Source organism: Suncus etruscus, chromosome 16 (genome assembly GCF_024139225.1).
Source record: "Suncus etruscus isolate mSunEtr1 chromosome 16, mSunEtr1.pri.cur, whole genome shotgun sequence".
In the NCBI taxonomy this organism is placed as follows: Eukaryota; Metazoa; Chordata; class Mammalia; order Eulipotyphla; family Soricidae; genus Suncus; species Suncus etruscus.
Window position 1 is genome coordinate 41,628,548 of NC_064863.1, and position 19,851 is coordinate 41,648,398.

The following is a 19,851-nucleotide window of genomic DNA, read 5'->3' on the forward strand; positions in this document are numbered from 1 at the left end:
TCTTTATTTAGAGCAAATTACTTCATTTTAATAATTTACTTTAATAGATTAATTCAGTAGGTTGATATAAAATTTATACCCATACTTATGAAACCTAGGATTAACAGACTTGTGAATAATTTCTTTTGGGGGGGTGGATTTTGGGCCATACCCTGTGATGCTCAGGGGTTATTCCTGGCTCTGCACTTAGAAATCGCTCCTGGCTTGGGGGACCATATGGGATACCAGGGGATCGAACTACAGTCCGTCCTAAGTCAGCCACGTACAAGGCAAATGCCCTACCACTGCACCACCGCTCTGGCCCCTTGTGAATAATTTCTATTCATGCCCTAAAATTGCTCTTTTGACTCCAAATGATAACCAACAAATCATGACCCTAACTTCATTAACCCAAAACTTTTCCTGGACTTGGTAAAATAGCACAGTGGCTAAGAGCTCTTGCCTTGAAACATTAAAAGCATATGATCCATTGCAGCACTATTTACCATAGCAAGACTCTGGAAACAACCAAGATGCCCTTCAACAGACGAATGGCTAAAGAAACTGTGGTACATATACACAATGGAATATTATGCAGCGGTCAGGAGAGATGAAGTCATGAAATTTTCCTATGCATGGATGTACACGGAATCTATTATGCTGAGTGAAATAAGTCAGAGAGAGAGAGAAAAACGCAGAATGGTCTCACTCATTTTTGGGTTTTAAGAAAAATGAAAGACATTCTTGCAATAACAATTTTCAGACACAAAAGAGAAAAGAGCTAGAAGTTCCAGCTCACCTCAGGAAGCTCACCACAAAGAGTGATGAGTTTAGTTAGAGAAATAACTACATTTTGAACTGTCCTAATAATGAGAATGTATGAGGGAAATGGAGAGCCTGTCTAGAGTACAGGCGGGGGTCGGGTGGGGAGGAGGGAGACTTGGGACATTGGTGATGGGAATGTTGCACTGGTGATGGGTGGTGTTCTTTACATGACTGAAACCCAAACACAATCATGTATGTAATCAAGGTGTTTAAATTTAAAAAAAAAGAGTATTATACCATATACCCCCCAAAGCACAGTTTCAAACCAGTAAGGGGTATGATATTAAGTGTTTTAGAAATAAAGGACAAAATCGTGATTAAAAAAAAAAGCATATGATCAAGGATTCAAATCCCCCATGTTCCATATGCATCAATCACAATGATTTTTGACCTGACAACCTGACAACAACCCAGCTATATATGATTTCAAGTACAAGAAAGGGAGGGACGGGGAGAGGGACTAACGGAGGGAGGAAGGAGGAGAGGGAAGGAGGGAAAAAGTTTTTTCTATAAGGTTGGATGGATCAGGGAATATCAGAAAAGAGGAACAGCATAGAGCCTGGAAAGATAAAGATAGTACAGTGAGTAGGGCACTTACCTTGCATGTGACCAACCCAGGGTTAGTCCTTGGCATTCCATATGGCCTGCCAGAGTGCAGAGCCAGGACTAACTCCTGAGTACTACTGGGTATGTGACCTCCACCACCAAAAAAGAAAGAGGAGCAACATAGAAAGCAACAACCACAAAATCTTAATTGTCTCCTACCTCTGCACGGCCCTCATAATAGCTTAGCATAGACTTTGTCAACACAAAGAGTCTCTCTTTGTAATTTAAAGGTGAAGTCTTCTTTTTCTGCTGTGACCTTTTAATAAGAATCTCTTCTAGAATAGTGTTAAAATTCATCTCGGTCTTCTGATGACTCCTTCTCCTGCCATTGAAAATCCCAGTATTCTAAAGTGAGAAAACAATGAAAATAAGAAAATTTAATGTAAAATTTTAATTTGTTAAATGTTATTTTTTAATTTAACATTTAAGGTACATTAAAAAATTGTTCTCCCCCAGCTGAAGTCAATGAGTGCTCCCCAGGCACCTGGATTGAGTGTCCAGGGCATGAAGTTCCACCTTCCCTCTTCTCCTCAATGTTCCAGCATTCCCTTGGAAAACCTGGGATTGGAAAGAATGTATGGAGTTCAAGTACCTGCCTTGCCAGTTCAGTAAGCTAAGAATCACCAAGATGTGCCCTTTGTACCTCCAGATCACTTCCTGGCGGTCCCCAAATAAGAAAAAAAACCTAATCAAGGCTTGTCATCCCAAAGAGGTGCCACTGCTCTGGCCCTCCCCAATATCCCTTTATTTCATTCTCCTTTGCTTTTGGATAACAGAAAAATGAGCATTTCAGATGGAAAGAACATTTTATCTATCACCTGTTTGGTTGGTACAGTGGTCCTTAAACTTTTTAAACAGAGGGCCAGTTCACTGTCCCTCAGACCATTGGAGGGCTGGACCATAATAAAACCAAAAACTATGCACAAATTCCTATGCACACTGTATATATCTTATTTTAAAGTGAAAAAACAAGATGGGAACAAGTACAATATGTGGCCCACGGGCCATAGTTTGAGGACTACTGGTTTAGGCAGATACAAAATTGCCTTGGCATTTCAGTATACAGCTTAGAAGAGGATATAGACAGACATGATGCATTTGTGAACAAGAATTACATGGATAATGAAGGTGACCCAGTCTGAAGCTCTGATAAAAATGTAATAATGCTAGAGAGATAGTAGGCAGTAGGATGTTTGCCTTGCACACAGCTGACTCAAGACGGACCTGGGTTCAATTCCTGACATCCCATATGGTCTCCTGAGCCTGCCAGGAGTGATTTCTGAGCACAAAACCAAGAGTAACCCCTGAGCGCTCCTAGGTGTGACCCAAAAACAAAAACAAAAAGAGAATGTAATAATATTGATGAGACACCCCAATCATGGGGACAAAATGATAGCACATGGGCTAGGCAGTCAACCATGCTCTGATTCCCGGCACCACACATGGCCCCCTAGTCCCTCAGGAGTGATCCCCTGAGCACAGAACCAGGAATTAGCACTGAGCACCATCAGAGGTGGCCCAAAAACAAAACAAAACAAAACAAAACAAAAACATCCTAGTCACCAGAGTCAGAAGGACATTCTATGAGGAATACACTATCTCTGAAGCCTCTTCCTTTTTCAACCCAAAAAGCAAAAGAAACCCATCCAGTCACAGAAATCCATCATCATCAATTCACACAAAACCCATGCAGACAAGTAGGTCACCTTTACTCAGTCTATCCACACCAGCCCCTTGAAATCCAAAACACTAACATCCGAAAACACAAAGACACTAACTCATAAAAGACAGGAAGACTCTTGAGACAGATAAACTGCCTTTTCTTCCCCCTTTTCCCCACAGCTTCATAGGAAATCGTGAACTATAAAACCATAAAGGCAGCAGAAAGTCCCGCCAAGAGTAGAAGTGGTTCCCTGAGCACATGCCAAGACTTGATGTTGGGCTGGCCTCTAAGGAGTTCCACCATCCTCACACCCAACCTGATGCCTCAGATGGTCCCCTACTCACATACTCCTACAGATACTCCTGTATCTGCTGATACAGAAAATGAGCCCTACCATTTCCTACAACGTCACTTCACAACAAATGAAACTCTGGACATCCTCCCATGATAGAACAAACATCCGCCCCCCTGATGTCTTTCAGCTCCTCGCCCCACCACCACCACCCAGCTTGCCATAAACTGAATAAGTTGCCCAGAGAAAATATATTCTGGATCTATTTCTGTCGACTCCATAGCAATTCACAGAGGGTGAATTCACTCAGGAATTCATTCAGGGTGAATTTGATCACACTGAACTTTGGGAGCCAGTGCTTCACTATTGACAACTCTAGATAGTCTTGGACTTGGAATCTGACAAACAACTGGAAGACAACTAAATATATAGAGCTATGAACCAGAGTGACTTAGTTGCAGATCTTCATTACTTTATGGATTGATATAAAGCTCTCTAGATCTCTCCTCCAATGGCACTGCCTAGATGTTAGAAAAGTACCAATACAAAGACTTTGGTCACTGCCTCCATATGTACAGGGAGAACTGGCTAGAACTTCCCATTAGCCTTTTGAGCACCCCTTATGAGCTACACAGCTTAAATGTTTAGAAGTGTATGCACTCAAGACACCAAGACACCACCACTGAATTCACACAAACATATGCACATACACACAGTTTCCTTCACACATTTTCTTCATGGTACACCCCAAGTAGCCAATCAGCTTGCCAGTCAGTATATACTCAAGGTTACAGCTTCAAGTTCAATCAATTAACCTATTAGCTACAGCTCTGCAGCCTGTATTAAAGAACCCAGTTAATTCCTCTTTCAATACTTGTCCACTGGTCTTTGACTCCTCCACTCCATTACTGCCAGACCTTCAAAAACCCTCCATGGATCTTAGTTACATGAAAAAGTCAAGATGTGGGGCCGAAGAGATAACATGGAGGTAGAGCGTTTGCCTTGCATGCAGAAGGACGGCAGTTCGAATCCCGGGATCCCATATGGTCCCCCGAGCCTGCCAGGAGCAATTTCTGAGCATAGAGTCAGGAGTAACCCTTGAATGCTGCCGGGTGTGACCCAAAAACCAAAAAAAAATAAAAGGAAAAAGAAAAAGTCAAGATGTCATAAGAATAATAAAATCAAGTAGAAGAAAAAGCAAAATATATACACAGAGGTCAATAACACAAGATTATTGTGGTGGTCAATGGAAAGGAGACAGTATGAAAACAGATTATAGGGTCTAGAGATAAAACAGGGGATACGGGGCCTTATTGGCATGTAGTAAAAACCAGTTGAATACCCAAAACCATAAATGCTCCCTTGTCATGGCCTGCTTGGTCAGGACACTAAGGGAATCCTCAAGGTCCATGGGGAAAGTGGGCACACAGGATTCAGTAAAGGGAAACAGAGATCAAAGACTTGAAGTTGGGTTTAAGCTCTGTTCCATTTATTGAAAGCTAAAGTTGAAATACTTATACTCAATTTCTTGGCAAGGTATAATTGCAGACATAACTATATTTTCCAAACTAAAAGGCCAGGCAAATTGTCCAGAGCAAAAGGTATGTTTATATTTACTATTCTAAGCCAGTTTCAAGCTCCTGTATTGCTTTTGTTATCTGAAGTTTCAGCCAGCAAGGTCAGTTTTTCAAAGACTAGTATTTTTTATTGTTTTGACTACACTTAGGCTAACAGCAAGGCTAGTTTTGAGAGTGATTAATAATTTTGTAAAGGGCCCAGAGAGATAGCACAGTGGCGTTTGCCTTGCAAGCAGCCGATCCAGGACCAAAGGTGGTTGGTTTGAATCCCGGTGTCCCATATGGTCCCCCGTGCCTGCCAAGGAGTTATTTCTGAGCAGACAGCCAGGAGTAACCCCTAAGCAACGCCGGGTGTGGCCCAAAAACAAACAAAAGAAAATTTGTAAAACTAAATAAACAATTGCTTGAATATACACAACTTTTCATGACAATGTATGTTTATAGAAATCTGAGTGGTTGTTAAGAGAGGCTCAAAGAAAAGTTCTTAGGATATTAGTTATGTCTTGAATAATATTTATGCTATGTCCTCTATCAGTTTCCCCATTTCCCTGAGTGCCTCAAAGACAGATGACCAAGGTCTCTCAGTGCCTCAATGCCCTTTTTAATGGGTATAGGCAGCTCCTCAAACTAGTGCCCTCCATGGTGGGTCCAGGAAGCTAGGGCCACTAAAGGCTGATGCCCTCCATCTTTAATGTCTTTTACAGGTGGCTAGGGGCCTCGAGCTCAGTGCCTTCCTTTGGTATCAGGGTCAGAGTTCCTTATGCAGGGGTAGACGTAGCACTCCATGAATACTATCCAATGTGGCCAAAAGAAACATAAAATAATTTGGGGGTGGAGGGGTTGACTCCTCAGCAAGACTCTACCTGCTGTTATATTCAACCAACTGGGCTGAACAGTTCAATGCATAGATTCAATACTGATGGGGCCTTCAGGACTATATCTAGTGGTATGCAGGGAACATTCTGGTGCCAGGACCAAATGCGGGCACTTGTGCATGCAAGCTAGGTATATAACCCCTAATCCTAATTCATCCTATAGATTTTTTAATCCCATACTATTTTTCCAAATTAGAGCATTATAATATGCACCATGATAGAAACTGGTCTTCCTTTTCTAGAACATTACCTCATTTTATTCGAACTGTACTATACCCATTATTTTTCTTTGGCTCAATCTTTAAAGATAGTGCTTTCATTGTATCATTTCAATGATTTGACATCCTCATAAATGAAGTATCATTCAAAGATACCATATAACAATTAAACTTCAAAATGTAACTGTCAAGAAGTCAGGTTGGGGGTTGAAGAGTGTTGAGTTACTGATCCTACCTTAATCAATAATGAATCTCAAGAATTAGTGGGGGGTGGAGACATGGGGTAGTAGAACATTGAGAACATTGTATGTCTGGAAATGCAGTGTAAATAACTACATAAACCAAGGTGTCTAAATAAAATTTAATATAGTAATAAAGTCTCAAAGTATCTCAAAGCCTCTTCAATGTCTACATGATAAAATCTTTTGGTGGTTCATAGGCCTCCCATGTGCAGAGCATGTATTTCAGCCCATTTGAACTTATAGCTTCTTGGCATCTATCTCCTTATGCACTTTCCTTCATACTTTTCTATTTCTTTTCAAAGACATTTTATGCTTAGTGGTTAATATCTCAGACTTTTTGTGGTTAGACCTTACTGAAATATACCCCTTATTCTTAATATGTGATTTGTAAAATACTGCTTCGGAAGGTTTGTTAATAGAATGCAATAATTTGCTATATCTAACAGTAGTACAAGTGGTAGGGTGTTTGCCTTACATGCGCTAACCTAGGATAGACCATGGTTCGATCCTCTGATGTCCCATATGGTCTTCCAAGCCAGGAGCGATTTCTGAGCGAATAGCCAAGAGTAACCCCTGAGCATCACTGGGTATGGCCCAAAAACATACATACATACATACATACATACATACATACATACATACATACATAAAGTGCTTGCTGCTTAAGAAAAAGAAAACTATAGATGCCATTAACTTTCTTCAGGTTTCAATTAATACAAATTATGTATCACATAATTTATATATAAATAATATGAAATATAGAAAAATAATATAAATGTATTATGTAAATATACTATATGTTTACATATATAAAACTATACAAATACATACATACATACATACATAAAATATATGTAAATAATATATTAATATATAGTTATAATTATATAACATATATACTTAGGATTATATAGTATATAACATATACTATAAATTATAATGTTATTATATATTATAATATGATTATATGCATTATATAATTATAATTATATAATTAATATAAATATATTAAAGCTTTCTTCACTTATCCTTTTGTGTTTCCTCTTTAACCATGCTTTTCCTCCCTCTCTTTTCTCAGTTTCCATTTCTATCTCTTTCTAAATTGTGTATTTTATCTTTTTCTCTACATAAATGGAGACATACCTTGAAATAATGATTATTTTCCTCCTAGGTTATCCCATATGGAAAATATAACAGTTGACTTTCGCATATTAAATTTATTTTACATTCTAAAGTAAATTGTCTTGTGTTATCTTTTCATACGTGTGCTTCCTTATTCAAAGGGGCAATGAACTTAAACATTTCTTGCTACATACTTTCAAAGTTTTGAAACTATTATTATGCCACTGACCATGTTGGCCAGTAAAAAAAATATAAAGCTTGATCATACTAGTTATAGCAGTTTTTATTGTTGGTTTTTTTTTTCTGCATGAATTATAATTCTGTAGAGAAGCTCCTTGATTCTTCCACGATTGGCTTAGTACCCAAATTTTATTTTTTGTTTTTATTTCTTTGGGTATAAAAGCCACTTCTGGTGGTGCTCAGAGGCCGTACTTGTCTCTATGCTCAGGAATGATCCGTGGTGTTGTTTAGCTGGTGCTGGACATCAGACTGCTGAAAGGTTCAGCTTCATGCAAAACCAGTGATTTAACCCTATATTATCTCTCCAGTCCTAAACTGAATTTTAGATGTCTTCCAGTGATCACTGGATTGATTTGGATGTTGACTTTTAGGGAAAAGTCTTTCTACCTTCTCTAGCTTGGTCCCTTTTCCCAATTATTGACAAATCTATGCTTCATTTCAGTCTGCAATTTAAGGCTGTATGTTGTGTTTTTGTTTCATTGAGACTCAACTATAAACTTGCTTGTAATCATGGTGCTTAAATAAAGATTAAAAAAAAAAGATGGATTCATACAATGACTGAAACGGGTTCAATCCCTCAATTCAATTTGGTCTCCTAATCCATTAGGAGTGACTCTTGAGAGCAGAGCCAGGAGGAAGCCCTGAGCACTGTTAAACCAAGAAAAGAAAGAAATGTTAGACTGCAATCAAAATGTGTACAGTCATTCATTCTCTAGTATTAAACTAAGGAGCTTTGATTTTATCATGTAGATGTTAAAGAGGCTTTGAGATACTCTGAGACTTTATTACTATATAAATTTTATTTAGACACCATGATTTATATAGTTATTTACACTGCTTTTTCAGACATACAATATTTCCAATGTTCTTCTTCCCCATGTCTCCATTCTCTACCAATTCCCAGATTCTCTCTGAACTCCAACCTGATTCCTTGACAGTTACATCTTGAAGTTTAATTGTTGTATGGTATCACTGAATGATACTTCATTCAAATAATAATAAAATAATATAGTTTGAATAAAATGAGGTAAGGTTTTAGAAAAAGGAAGACTAGTACTGTGCATATTATAATACTCTAATTTGGAAAAACGGCAGTGAGATTTAAAAATCCATAAACTAAGTTAGAGGTAGAGCCTGTATACCTTTCTTGCATGCACAAGTACCTGCATTTGGTCCCTGGCACCAAAATGTTCCTTAAGCACCACTGGGGGCCCTAGCACTTCTGAACCTACACATTAAACTGTTCAGCCCAGTTGGCTAAATATAACCACCCCTAACACCACACAGTCCCTTGAGCTCTGTCAGTAGTGGCCCCCAAGCACAGTCAGAAGTAGTCTCAGAGTACTACCAAGTATACCCCAAGGCAAAAATAATAAGAAAAAATGTGTAAAGCATAAGGATGTGTTATACTCATTCTCCTAATTTGAAGAAATCACCAAAAATCATTATATGCAATCTCTACATTTCCAGAAAATATAACTTACAGCTTCAAAGGCATCAGTAAGAATCCTACTAACCTCCCAATACCCAGACTCAATAGCAATGCCCTCCAAATGAAGGCAATAATAAATTTGATGTTTTAAATTCAAAACAATAATGAGGGTACTGATGAGATAGTACAGCAGGGAAGATCTTGCAAGCCACCAGCTCAAGCTTAATTCCAGCCCCATCAGGAGTGAAGTCAGAACCAAATGTAAGTCCTGAGCTCAGCCAGGTTTGCTACTCCTCAAAAAGAAACAAAGGTGAAATCAACTTTCAGACAGCTCCAAACTCCTCTTCTGTATACTCTCTACACCACAGACCCATTCATAAATAAAAATCACAATGAAACTACCTCTGGATTATACTTAAATTAGAAACTAAACAAGTTCATAATTAAACATTATTATTCTGAAATAATTCTGGAAACTGTCAGTTTTACCAATGAAATCCCCAAATCACCAAAGGGACAATCTCTACCCACTATTACAAATCTGAGTACCAGACTAACAGTTCTGCTTCATGGTCTGGTGTTTTTAGCCAAAGAGACCAAGACCTCTTTCATCATAAAAGTCTAGGGCTATAGATCAATAGACAGAGGTGTGCAGATAAAGCATTTGACAAGGTCCAGCATCCATTAATGATAAAAACTCTCAACAAAATGGGAATTGAAGTTTTTTTTTCAATATAGTCAAGGCCATTTACCACAATTCCATGGCAAAAATTATACTTACTGGAGAATAACTAAAAGTCTTTCCTCTAAGATCTGGCACAAGACAAGGTTGGCCCCTCTCACCACTTTTATTCAATATAGTACTGGAAGTACTTGCTATAGCAATTAGGTAAGAAATAAATTTCAAGGGCATCTAAATAAAGAAATCCAGCTCTCACTGTTTGCAGATGACATGATACTATATTTAGAAAATCCAAAAGACTGTATTAAAAAACTTCTAGAAACAAGATTTGTATGGTAAAGCAGTAGGCTACAAAATTAATATAAAAATTCCATGGCTTTTCTATATATAAATAATGAAAGAATGGAAAGATATATTTTTTAAAATATCTTTTACAATTATGCCTCAGAAAATCAAGTACCTTGGAATCAACTTAACTAAAGAGGTGAACAACCTATTAAAGAAAACCACAAAATACTGCTTTAAGAAATAAATTTCCCTTTTACTTTTCTTCTTTCAAATTAATATTTATAGCCTCTAGGACTCCACCCATTCTTTGCTTGTTTGATTCTTATCCCCATTTTATTTTTTTTTCTTTTCCTCAAACCAAATCACATAACTTGAACCAACATGTTCTGCCTTTCAATTTGAGGGGGCACCAAGACCAAACAGTTGTATGATCACTAAGTAGTAATAAAAATAATCACTTAAATACCAAACCCAATCCAATCTACAAGATAGATACAGAGGGGACCACTTATACTAGCAGCACGGGGGGTAAGGGAAAGGAATATGGGATGCATGCTGGGAACAAGGGTGGAGGGAGGACAATCTAGTGGTGGGAATTCCCCTGATCCAATATCAATATGTACCTAAAATATTGCTGTGAAAGATATGTAATCTACTTTGGTCAAAATAAAAATCATTATTAAAAAAAGAAATAAAATAGGATACAAAGAAATGCAGACATATATCCTGCTCATGGATTTGGAGGACTAAATTATTAACATATTAAAATTGCAATACTTCCCAAAGTATTGTACAGATTTAATGCAATATAAAGATATAAAAAATATATATAAAGATACCCATGATATTTCTCAAAGAAATAGATCAAACACTTCTGAAATTCACATGAAACAATAAACATCCAGGAATAGCTAAAGCAATCCTTGGGAAAAATAAGATAGGAGGCATCACTTTCTCCAACTTTAAACTGTACTATGAAGTAGTAGTCATTTAAAAAGCATAATATTTCAATAAAGATAGGCACTCAGATCAATGGAATAGGCTTGAATATTCTGAGACTGACCCCCAGGTATGCTATCAATTTATCTTTGATAAAGGGGCAAGAAATACAAAATGGAACAAGAAACCTTTCAACAAGTGGTTTGAAAAAACTGGTCAACTACATGCAAAAATAAATAAATAAACAAACTCAGATCTCTTTTTAACATCATGCACAAAGGTCAAATAAAAATGATTTAAAGACCTTGTTATCAGAACTGAAACCATAATGTACATAAAGGAAAATGTAGACAGGACACTCCATGACATCAAAGCTAAAATCATCTTCAAGGATGAAACACTACTGGCCAAGTCAGTGGAAGCAAAGATAAACAAATGGAACTACATTAAACTGAGAAGCTTTTATACGTCATAGGAAAGAGTAACTAAGATACAAAGACTAGGAAACATGGAATGCAAGAAACTGTTCACCCAGTGTCCATCAGATAAGAGGTTAATATCTTAGACATACAAGGCACTAATAGAACTTAGAAAGAAAAAACATCTAACCACATCCAAAAATGGGGAGAAGAAATGAACAAAAAAGAAGAAATACAGATAGCTAAAAGGCACATGAAAAATTACTCCACGTCAATAATCATCAGGGAGATGCAAATCAAAACAACAATGAGAATATCACCTCACACCAGAGAGACTGACACACATCACAAAGAACAAGAATAACCAGTGTTGGCACAAATTCATAGAAAAAGGGACTCTCCTTTACTGCTGATGGGAATATAGACTGGCCCAGCCTTGTTGGAAAACGATATGAATATTTCTCAAAAAGCTAGAAATTGCAGGGCCGGAGCAGTGGCACAGAGTGGTAAGGCGTCTGTCTTGCCTGTGCTAGCCTAGGAAGGACCGAGGTTCTATCCTCCAGCGTTCCATATAGTCGCCCAAGCCAGGAGCAATTTCTGACACATAACCGGGAGTAACCCCTGAGTGTGACTGGGTGTGGCCCAAAAAACAAACAAACAAAAAGCTAGAAATTGAGGAGCTTCTGGGCCAGAGAGATAGGATGGAGGTAAGGCATTTGCCTTGCATGCAGAGAAGGATGGCGGTTCGAATCCCGGCATCCCATGTGGTCCCCCAAGCCTGCCAGGAGCGATTTCTGGGTGTAGAACCAGAAGTAACCCTTAAGTGCTGCCAGGTGTGACCCAAAAACCAAAAAAAAAAGAAAAGAAAAGAAAAAGAAATTGAGCTTCCATATGATCCAGCAATACTATTTCTAAGCATATACCCTAGGAAACAAAAAACACCATGCAGAAAAGCTCTGCATTCCTATATTTGTTGCAGCATTATTTACAATAGCTAGAATCTGGAAACAACCAAAGTGCCTAAGAACTGATGAGTAGCTAAAGAAACTGTGGTACATCACAATTCCATCTACACGATGGAATACTATGCAGCTGTTAGGAAAAAATGAAGTCATAAAATTTACTAATACATGGATGAATGTGGAGGGTATTATGCTGTGTGCAATGAATCAGACAAAGAGGGATAAACATAGAATAATTTCACTCATTTGTGGGATATAAGAAAAATAAAAGATAGTATGGTAATTATATCCAGAGCCTACTAATAGAGATGAAGGTCAGAAGGACCAGTCCATGGTAGGAAGCTTGCTACAAAGAGTGGTGGTGAGTGCAGTTAAGATAGTGAAGGATCTAGTATGTCAATGATACTTGGAACTGATCAATCTGGACAAGATTTGGGTGCTAAAAGGGAATAAATCATGGTACTCCTTCATAGTGCAAACCATAGTGTCAAAAAAGGGAAAAAAGGAAGAGAGAGAGGACAAAAGTAAGAGATGTAAAATGTCTGTCCCAACTGCAAGCAGGGGGAGAAAAACTGATGACATTGTGGAGGGAAATATGACTAGTGAAGGGTCGTGTACATTGTATGACTGAAACTCAATCATGAATAATTTTTAAACCACAGTACTTAACGAAGTAATTATAAAAGAGAAAGAGGAAGGGTGGGGAGGGAGGGGGTGGGGGTTGTTATCCAGGAAGAGAAGTCAGAGACTGGACTGGATAAGGCAAAGACTAGAGGGAAGGGGAAAGAAAAAGAGGAAGGGAAGAGAAAGGAGAGGAAAGGGGGAAGGGAAGAGAAGGAACAGAAAGAGGAGGAAGAGAAACCAGGGGAAGGGTAAAGGAAAGGAGGGAATGGAAATGAGCAAGGAGCTAACTTTTTCAAAATTCTCATCTTGTTGAGCTAAGCCATGTGAAATTGCAAATAACCATAAATTTTATTACAAATTTGGCATATTACATAATGCTGATCTTTAGTAAAGCCCCAAGATTAGTAGCATTTAATTAAAGCCTTCAGTTTCAAACTGTCTATATTAGAACTCAGCTATTTTTCACATCTCATCATATGTTTCAAAGTATCTAACTATAATTATAAGAAATCCAGAATGAACATGCATCAGACCATATTTATCTGAGAAAACTAAGTGCAATGTGTCCTCCAACAATATCAGTAGTTTTTAATTCAATTAACGAAAATCTAAAATAGCTAGTTATTCTATAAGATTTATATCTTACCATGCTTTCTTCCAACATGTATATTCTCAATATTCTGAATTTACATTGGCAAGATAGAATTTAAGTAGCATAAATACAAGCAAAGGAAAAAAAAGATATGCTCTGATTTATTATTCAGATTATATAGAAGATTCTAGGTTCTCCATTTAATGTATCTTGGAGCCTTTCTCACTTATTTTTTTCTTTCTTTTTTTTGTTTTGTTTGCTTAAATGTGTCCCTCTCAAAAAAATAATTAAGACTATTTGCAACTAAATCAAATTCATACTGAAACAGGAGGACAAATTTGACACAAGAATTCTCTGCCCATATTTCAATGCTTTTAGAGCTTATCAATGATGAATTTCTAAAACCAAAATACTACTTGTGATATGATCTCAAAGAGGTAAAAAAAGATAAATAAATAAACTGCTCAAACTATTAATTTTAGAGCAAACATTCTTATATATCACATATAAAAATATAAGGTTTGGGGCTAAAATGATAGTATAGCAGTCAAGATGTTTGCTCTGCATTCTGCCAACATAGATTCTATCCCTGGCAATTCATATGGTTCCCCCAAGTCCACCAGGAGTGATCTTTGAATGCAGACCCAGGAGTAAGTCCTGAGCACCATCAGATATGCACCCCCAAATATAAAAGGAGAGGAAAAGAAAAGAAAAAGTTTAACCTATATTAAGAAAGTATCACAAATATAAGTCAAGACTGAACTATTGTTTGAAAACTATCAATGACCTTTTTCATATATTTTATATCTAAAGAGATAAAGTGATAATGTAATTTCCTATTCTTTGTTCTATGCATCATTGTCACTTATCTGATTCATTGGTTATGTGCCACGCTACTATTTTTAGAAATAGATTCAAGTTCAAAGCAACCCCTTCCACTAAGAATAAATGTGTGTGTCTTCCTTTGGGCTGTGGTTCATTTGATGAATACAGTACAGCAAAAGGGATATCATGCAATCTCTGAGAATAATTAAAAAGGCGAAATCAGGGGCCGGGCGGTGGCGCTGGAGGTAAGGTGCCTGCCTTGCCTGCGCTAGCCTAGGACAGACCGCGGTTCGATCCCCCGGCGTCCCATATGGTCCCCCAAGAAGCCAGGAGCAACTTCTGAGCACATAGCCAGGAGTAACCCCTGAGCGTCACAGGGTGTGGCCCAAAAACCAAAAAAAAAAAAAAAAAAAAAAAAAGGCGAAATCAGTGGGGCCAGCGAGGTGGCGCTAGAGGTAAGGTGTCTGCCTTGCAAGCGCTAGCCAAGGAAGAAAGGCGGTTAGATCCCCCGGTGTCCGATATGGTCCCCTGAAGCCAGGGGCAATTTCTGAGCACTTAGCAAGGACTAACTCCTGAGCATCAAATGGGTGTGGCCCAAAAAAGCCAAAAAAAAAAAAAAAGGCGAAATCAGGGGCCAGAGCGGTGGTGCAGCACTAGGGTGTTTGCCTTCTATGCTGCTGACCTAGGACAGACCACCGTTCAATCCCCAGCTTCCCCAAGTCAGGAGTGATTTCTGAGCAAAAAACCAGGAGTAACCCCTGAGTGTTGCCAGGTGTGGCCCCCAAAAAACAAACAAAACAAAACAAAAAAGGCCAAATCAAGCCAGAATGGTATAAAAGGTAAGGCCTTTGCACATGGCCAACTCCAGTTCAATCTCTGACACCACATATGGTTCCGAGCACAGAGTCAGAAGTATGTCTTAATCAGAGTCAAGAGTAAGCCCTAAGCATCAATGGGATGTGTCCCACAAACAAACAAACAAACAAACAAGCAAATAAAATAAATAAGATCAAGTCACTCTTCAGACTTCTTGCTCTTTGGGCAATCTGTTTTGGAGCCTGTCACCATACTAAAAGAAGATCCAGGGGCTGGAGAGATAGCATGGAGGTGGAGTGTTTGCCTTGCATGCAGAGGGATGGTGGTTCGAATCCTGGCATCCCATAGAGTCCCCCAAGCCTGCCAGGAGCAATTTCTGAGCATAAAGTCAGGAGTAACCTCTGAACACTTCCCGGTGTGACCCACCCCCCCCCCCCCAAAAAAAAAAGAAGAAGAAGAAGATCCAGTGAAATGGAAAAGCCACATGGGCATTTCCAGAGATAGATTAAAACTGAGTCCAGTCTTCCAGTTAGCCCAGCCCAGCCCAATCCAGCCCATACATAGAAGTTCAGATGATTCCAGCTCCAGGTTCTCTGAGTGGACTGCGGCCAAGTTGTCCAAATACACAAAGAAGCAAGGGTAGAGATCTCAAAAGAATCAAGCATGTTCTTTACATGCAGAAGACCCAACCTGGATCTCCGGGATCATATGATCTCCTAAGTATCACGACAAATGACTCACAAGCATAATACTGGGAGAAGTCCCCAAGTAGTACCAGGAGTGCTTCCCCAAAATTCTAAAATTGAAATAAACAACAAATATTTATTTATTTATTTATTTATTTATTTTTGGATCACACCCAGCAGTGCTCAGGGGTTACTCCTGGCTGTCTGCTCAGAAATAGCTCCTGGCAGGCACGGGGGACCATATGGAACATCGGGATTCAAACCAACCACCTTTGGTCCTGGATCAGCTGCTTGCAAGGCAAACACTGCTGTGCTATCTCTCTGGGCCCCAAATATTTATTTTTTAAGAATAGACACAGACCCTGTGTAGTGTCCAATTCTTAACCTACAGACCTTATGAGAATTACAAAGTAGTTGCTGTTATGAGTTCTGTGTGACATAGTCATAAATAACTGGGATATATACTATTCTCTCCCTTCTTAGACTATCTACTTCTTAGTTTATTGAAATCCACCCATGTCAACTTCTTCCTTCCCTTAAATGTTTCCTCTTCTTCACTCATCCATTTATTCATGATGAACAATAGTTCATCATCATGAACTATTTGCAGTTCATGAGTCAATTAATCTATGGGAATAATTTCAGATTATTTCTGAAAATAACTGTAATTTCAGATTAGTTATGGCATTTACTGTACAACAATGGTGCAGGAGAAACTAGGCATCAGGCACTGGGGTGGTGAACCAGTGTTTCTTTGTTCTTGGAAGGCATAGGGAAAAGTTCCACCAAACTAGAAAGCCAAAGTATAACATAAATAATTAACAAATATAAAAGTGATATGAAAGAGTATTCTGGCCACTAATTGCCCCTAAAAATCACTAATATGTGATCAGAACAGAGGAAACAATTGCCCTTCATGCCCCTCTTCTCAATATTGTGCTCCATTTCAAAGAGAAAACGGCATTCAAACAGTATTTTGACAGGTGGTTAGAAACGTAGCAACAATGCATGCACTAAATACTAAATGTTAATGTACTCGTCTTTGTAATCACTTTGCAATCATTATGTAATTCATGTAAAACTTCATTCTTAATTTTTTAATTTTTTTTTTGTTTGTTTTTTGGGCCACACCCGTTTGATGCTCAGGGGTTACTCCTGGCTAAGCACTCAGAAATTGCCCCTGGCTTGGGGGAACCATATGAGACACCAGGGGATCAAACCGCAGTCCTTCCTTGGCTAGCGCTTGCAAGGCAGACACCTTACCCCTAGCGCCACCTCACCGGCCCCGTAAAACTTCATTCTTAAAGGTTACTTTCTGGGCTGGCAAAAAAGTTTGACAGGCTGGAGCACATGCTCTGCATGCAGGAGGGTCAGGTTCAATCCCTAGCATTAGATGATCCCCTGAGCACCATGCTGGGGTACTCCCTGGCCACTTTAGGGTATGGGCCAAAAAGAAAGAATGAATGGAAGGAAGGAAGGAAGGAAGGAAGGAAGGAAGGAAGGAAGGAAGGAAGGAAGGAAGGAAGGAAGGAAGGAAGGAAGGAAGGAAGGAAGGAAGGAAGGAAGGAAGGAAGGAAGGAAGGAAGGAAGGAAGGAAGGAAGGAAGGAAGGAAGGAAGGAAGGAAGGAAGGAAGGAATTGACCATTCTGAGCATAAAAGAATTGAGGCATAAAGAGATGGTTCAAAGGACTAAGCACATACATAAAAGTGACCCAAAATCAAGCTCCAACACTACATTGTCCCCTCAAGCACTATTGGGAGTGGCCCTCAAAATTACAGAGCCGGAAATAGTCTCTAAGCACAACTGAATATGGCAAACCAAAAACAAAGAAAATTCTTTAGGGAAGTATCAAAATATCAAAACTTGTCAAAAATTTAAACTAAAATCTAGACTTCACAGAACTTTCACTTTATCACCATCCTGATGCTTGTACTACCTCCTTCTTCATCTGATGAATGACTTGCCAAGTGTCTTTCCATAGCTATCTATGGCCGTTTAGTAAGATATTTTACACAAAAGAGGCTCAGATTCCATACCTAGCATCACACAGTCCCCCAAGGTATGCAAGAAGTGACCCCTGAGCTAGCTCGATATGGCCCAAAACACACAAATAAAATGAAATATAATCATTAATTATTGGGGGACAAGAGGTTAAAGCTACATCTAGTGGTACTCAGAGGCTATTCCTAATTGGATGATCAGAAGTGACCCCTGGTGAAGCTCAGGGGACCAGAGCAGGACTGAGGATCAAACCAAGGTTGGTTTCATGCAAGGCAAGGGCTTTGCTACCTGTACTATCTCACTGGACCCTTATAAACATTAATTCTTACTATCACATTTTGCCAACAAAGGCCACATATTTAAAAAGCTTAAAGTTAGGATTTAAAGCATTTAAGAGCTTACATAAGTTTGATCTCTGAAATCATACAGGATCGCCTAAGCACCACCAAAAGTGATCCCTGAGAACAGACTCAGAATGTATATACTCTGAGCACAGCAAGGTGTGGTTCAAAAAACAAAAAAAGTAGGGGCCGGAGCAATAGCGTAGTGGTAGGGCATTTGCCTTGAAGGCAACTGACCCAGGACGGACCTTGGTTCGATTCCCAGCATCCCATATGGTTCCCTCAAACCAGGAGCGATTTCTGAGTGCATAGCCAGGAGTAACCCCTGAGCATCACCAGCTGTGGCCCAAAACAATAAAAAAGGTAATGAATAAATAAATAAATGCCCTTTATCCCAGTGTGCTGTGAAATTCTAGAAATCAAAATTTGTCTAAGAGATACTGATAAAATCATATAAATTAGGTGGTATGTGTGCATAAATAGAATTCACTTTCTATTCCCTATCAATTTCTCAAAAGTGTATTTTAAGCAACTTTATTTTTCCCCTTCAAGACCTGTTCTACACAAATTGAGCAAAGAAAAAATTCAGGATCAGAAATGAGAGAGCCTCAGTCTAAAGCATGTATTTGGTAAGGAAAGAATGGGTTCATTTTTCTTCTTTCAGCCTTGAAGGCATGGAAGTCAAAAGTCAATTCCAAAGGTAACTGGAAGTATCTACTCCACCTTTCTTCAGTCTCTCTTCTAATCCCAGGACCACAGAAGGAAAGTTACAACTTCATTTGCATTTTAAAGCAGTAAGGCTTGAGAATGCTAATCAAATGCTAACTGAACAGGAATTTACAGCCCCTTTTCTATCCTGAGATGGTTTTGCAACCATTCAGTCCCCTCTGGTTGGTCTTTCTACAGGGCTGGTGGCTCAGGACTAACTCAATCCAGAAGTCCAGGCTAGAGTTTTCAGATAGCTGTGATGTGTAAAATAACAGTATGTCACCAAATTCTCCGCCCTCAGCTCCTAGAGGAATCACATCAGGCCTGCTCTGAATTCCCTGATACCATCTAAATTCCCTGCTAATCCTTGTTGGATGTGGAGGGATGTCTCCCTCCCCAGTTTGGGAAACCAAAGAAAAAGTCCAGGGATAGCATCTGCTTTGCATAGAGCTAAAACCAGTTCAGTCCCTGAATTACATGTTCCCCTGAGCACTACTGGAAGTAGCCCCAGAGCACTACTAGATACTCAAAAACAATAACAATAAAAAAATAATCATAACAATAATAACAAAATAAAATAAAAAAGAAAAGATACCATTTTTTTTATTTTTTGTTTGTTTTCTTCCCACACCCAGTGACACTCAGGGGTTACTCAGGGCTATGCGCTCAGAAATCGCTCCTGGCTTGGGGGGCCATATGGGACATGCGGGGGTGGGGGGTAGAGAACCATGGTTTGTCCTAGGTCAGCATGTGCAAGGCATGCTAGATATCTGGGACATCTAAGAAGTATAAAACAGGAAGTATGCTGCTGTGGATTTCACCAATGTATTAGGGATTTTTTTGATCTTCTTGTCATCAAAATTGATGTTGTTTTGCAGCAATTTTACAGTATGAAG

General features: G+C 38.9%; 1 protein-coding gene across 1 annotated transcript in view; it reads right to left on the reverse strand.

Moving 5' to 3' along the window:
• TEC (tec protein tyrosine kinase) overlaps window positions 1-19,851 on the reverse strand; it is a 143,412-nt gene that overhangs the window by 76,013 nt on the left and 47,548 nt on the right. Inside the window, exon 2 of the mRNA XM_049790210.1 lies at window positions 1,570-1,755. Coding sequence (XP_049646167.1) covers window positions 1,570-1,707 — 138 coding nt within the window. The 5' untranslated portion in view covers window positions 1,708-1,755. The remainder of the gene's footprint in view (window positions 1-1,569; window positions 1,756-19,851) is intronic.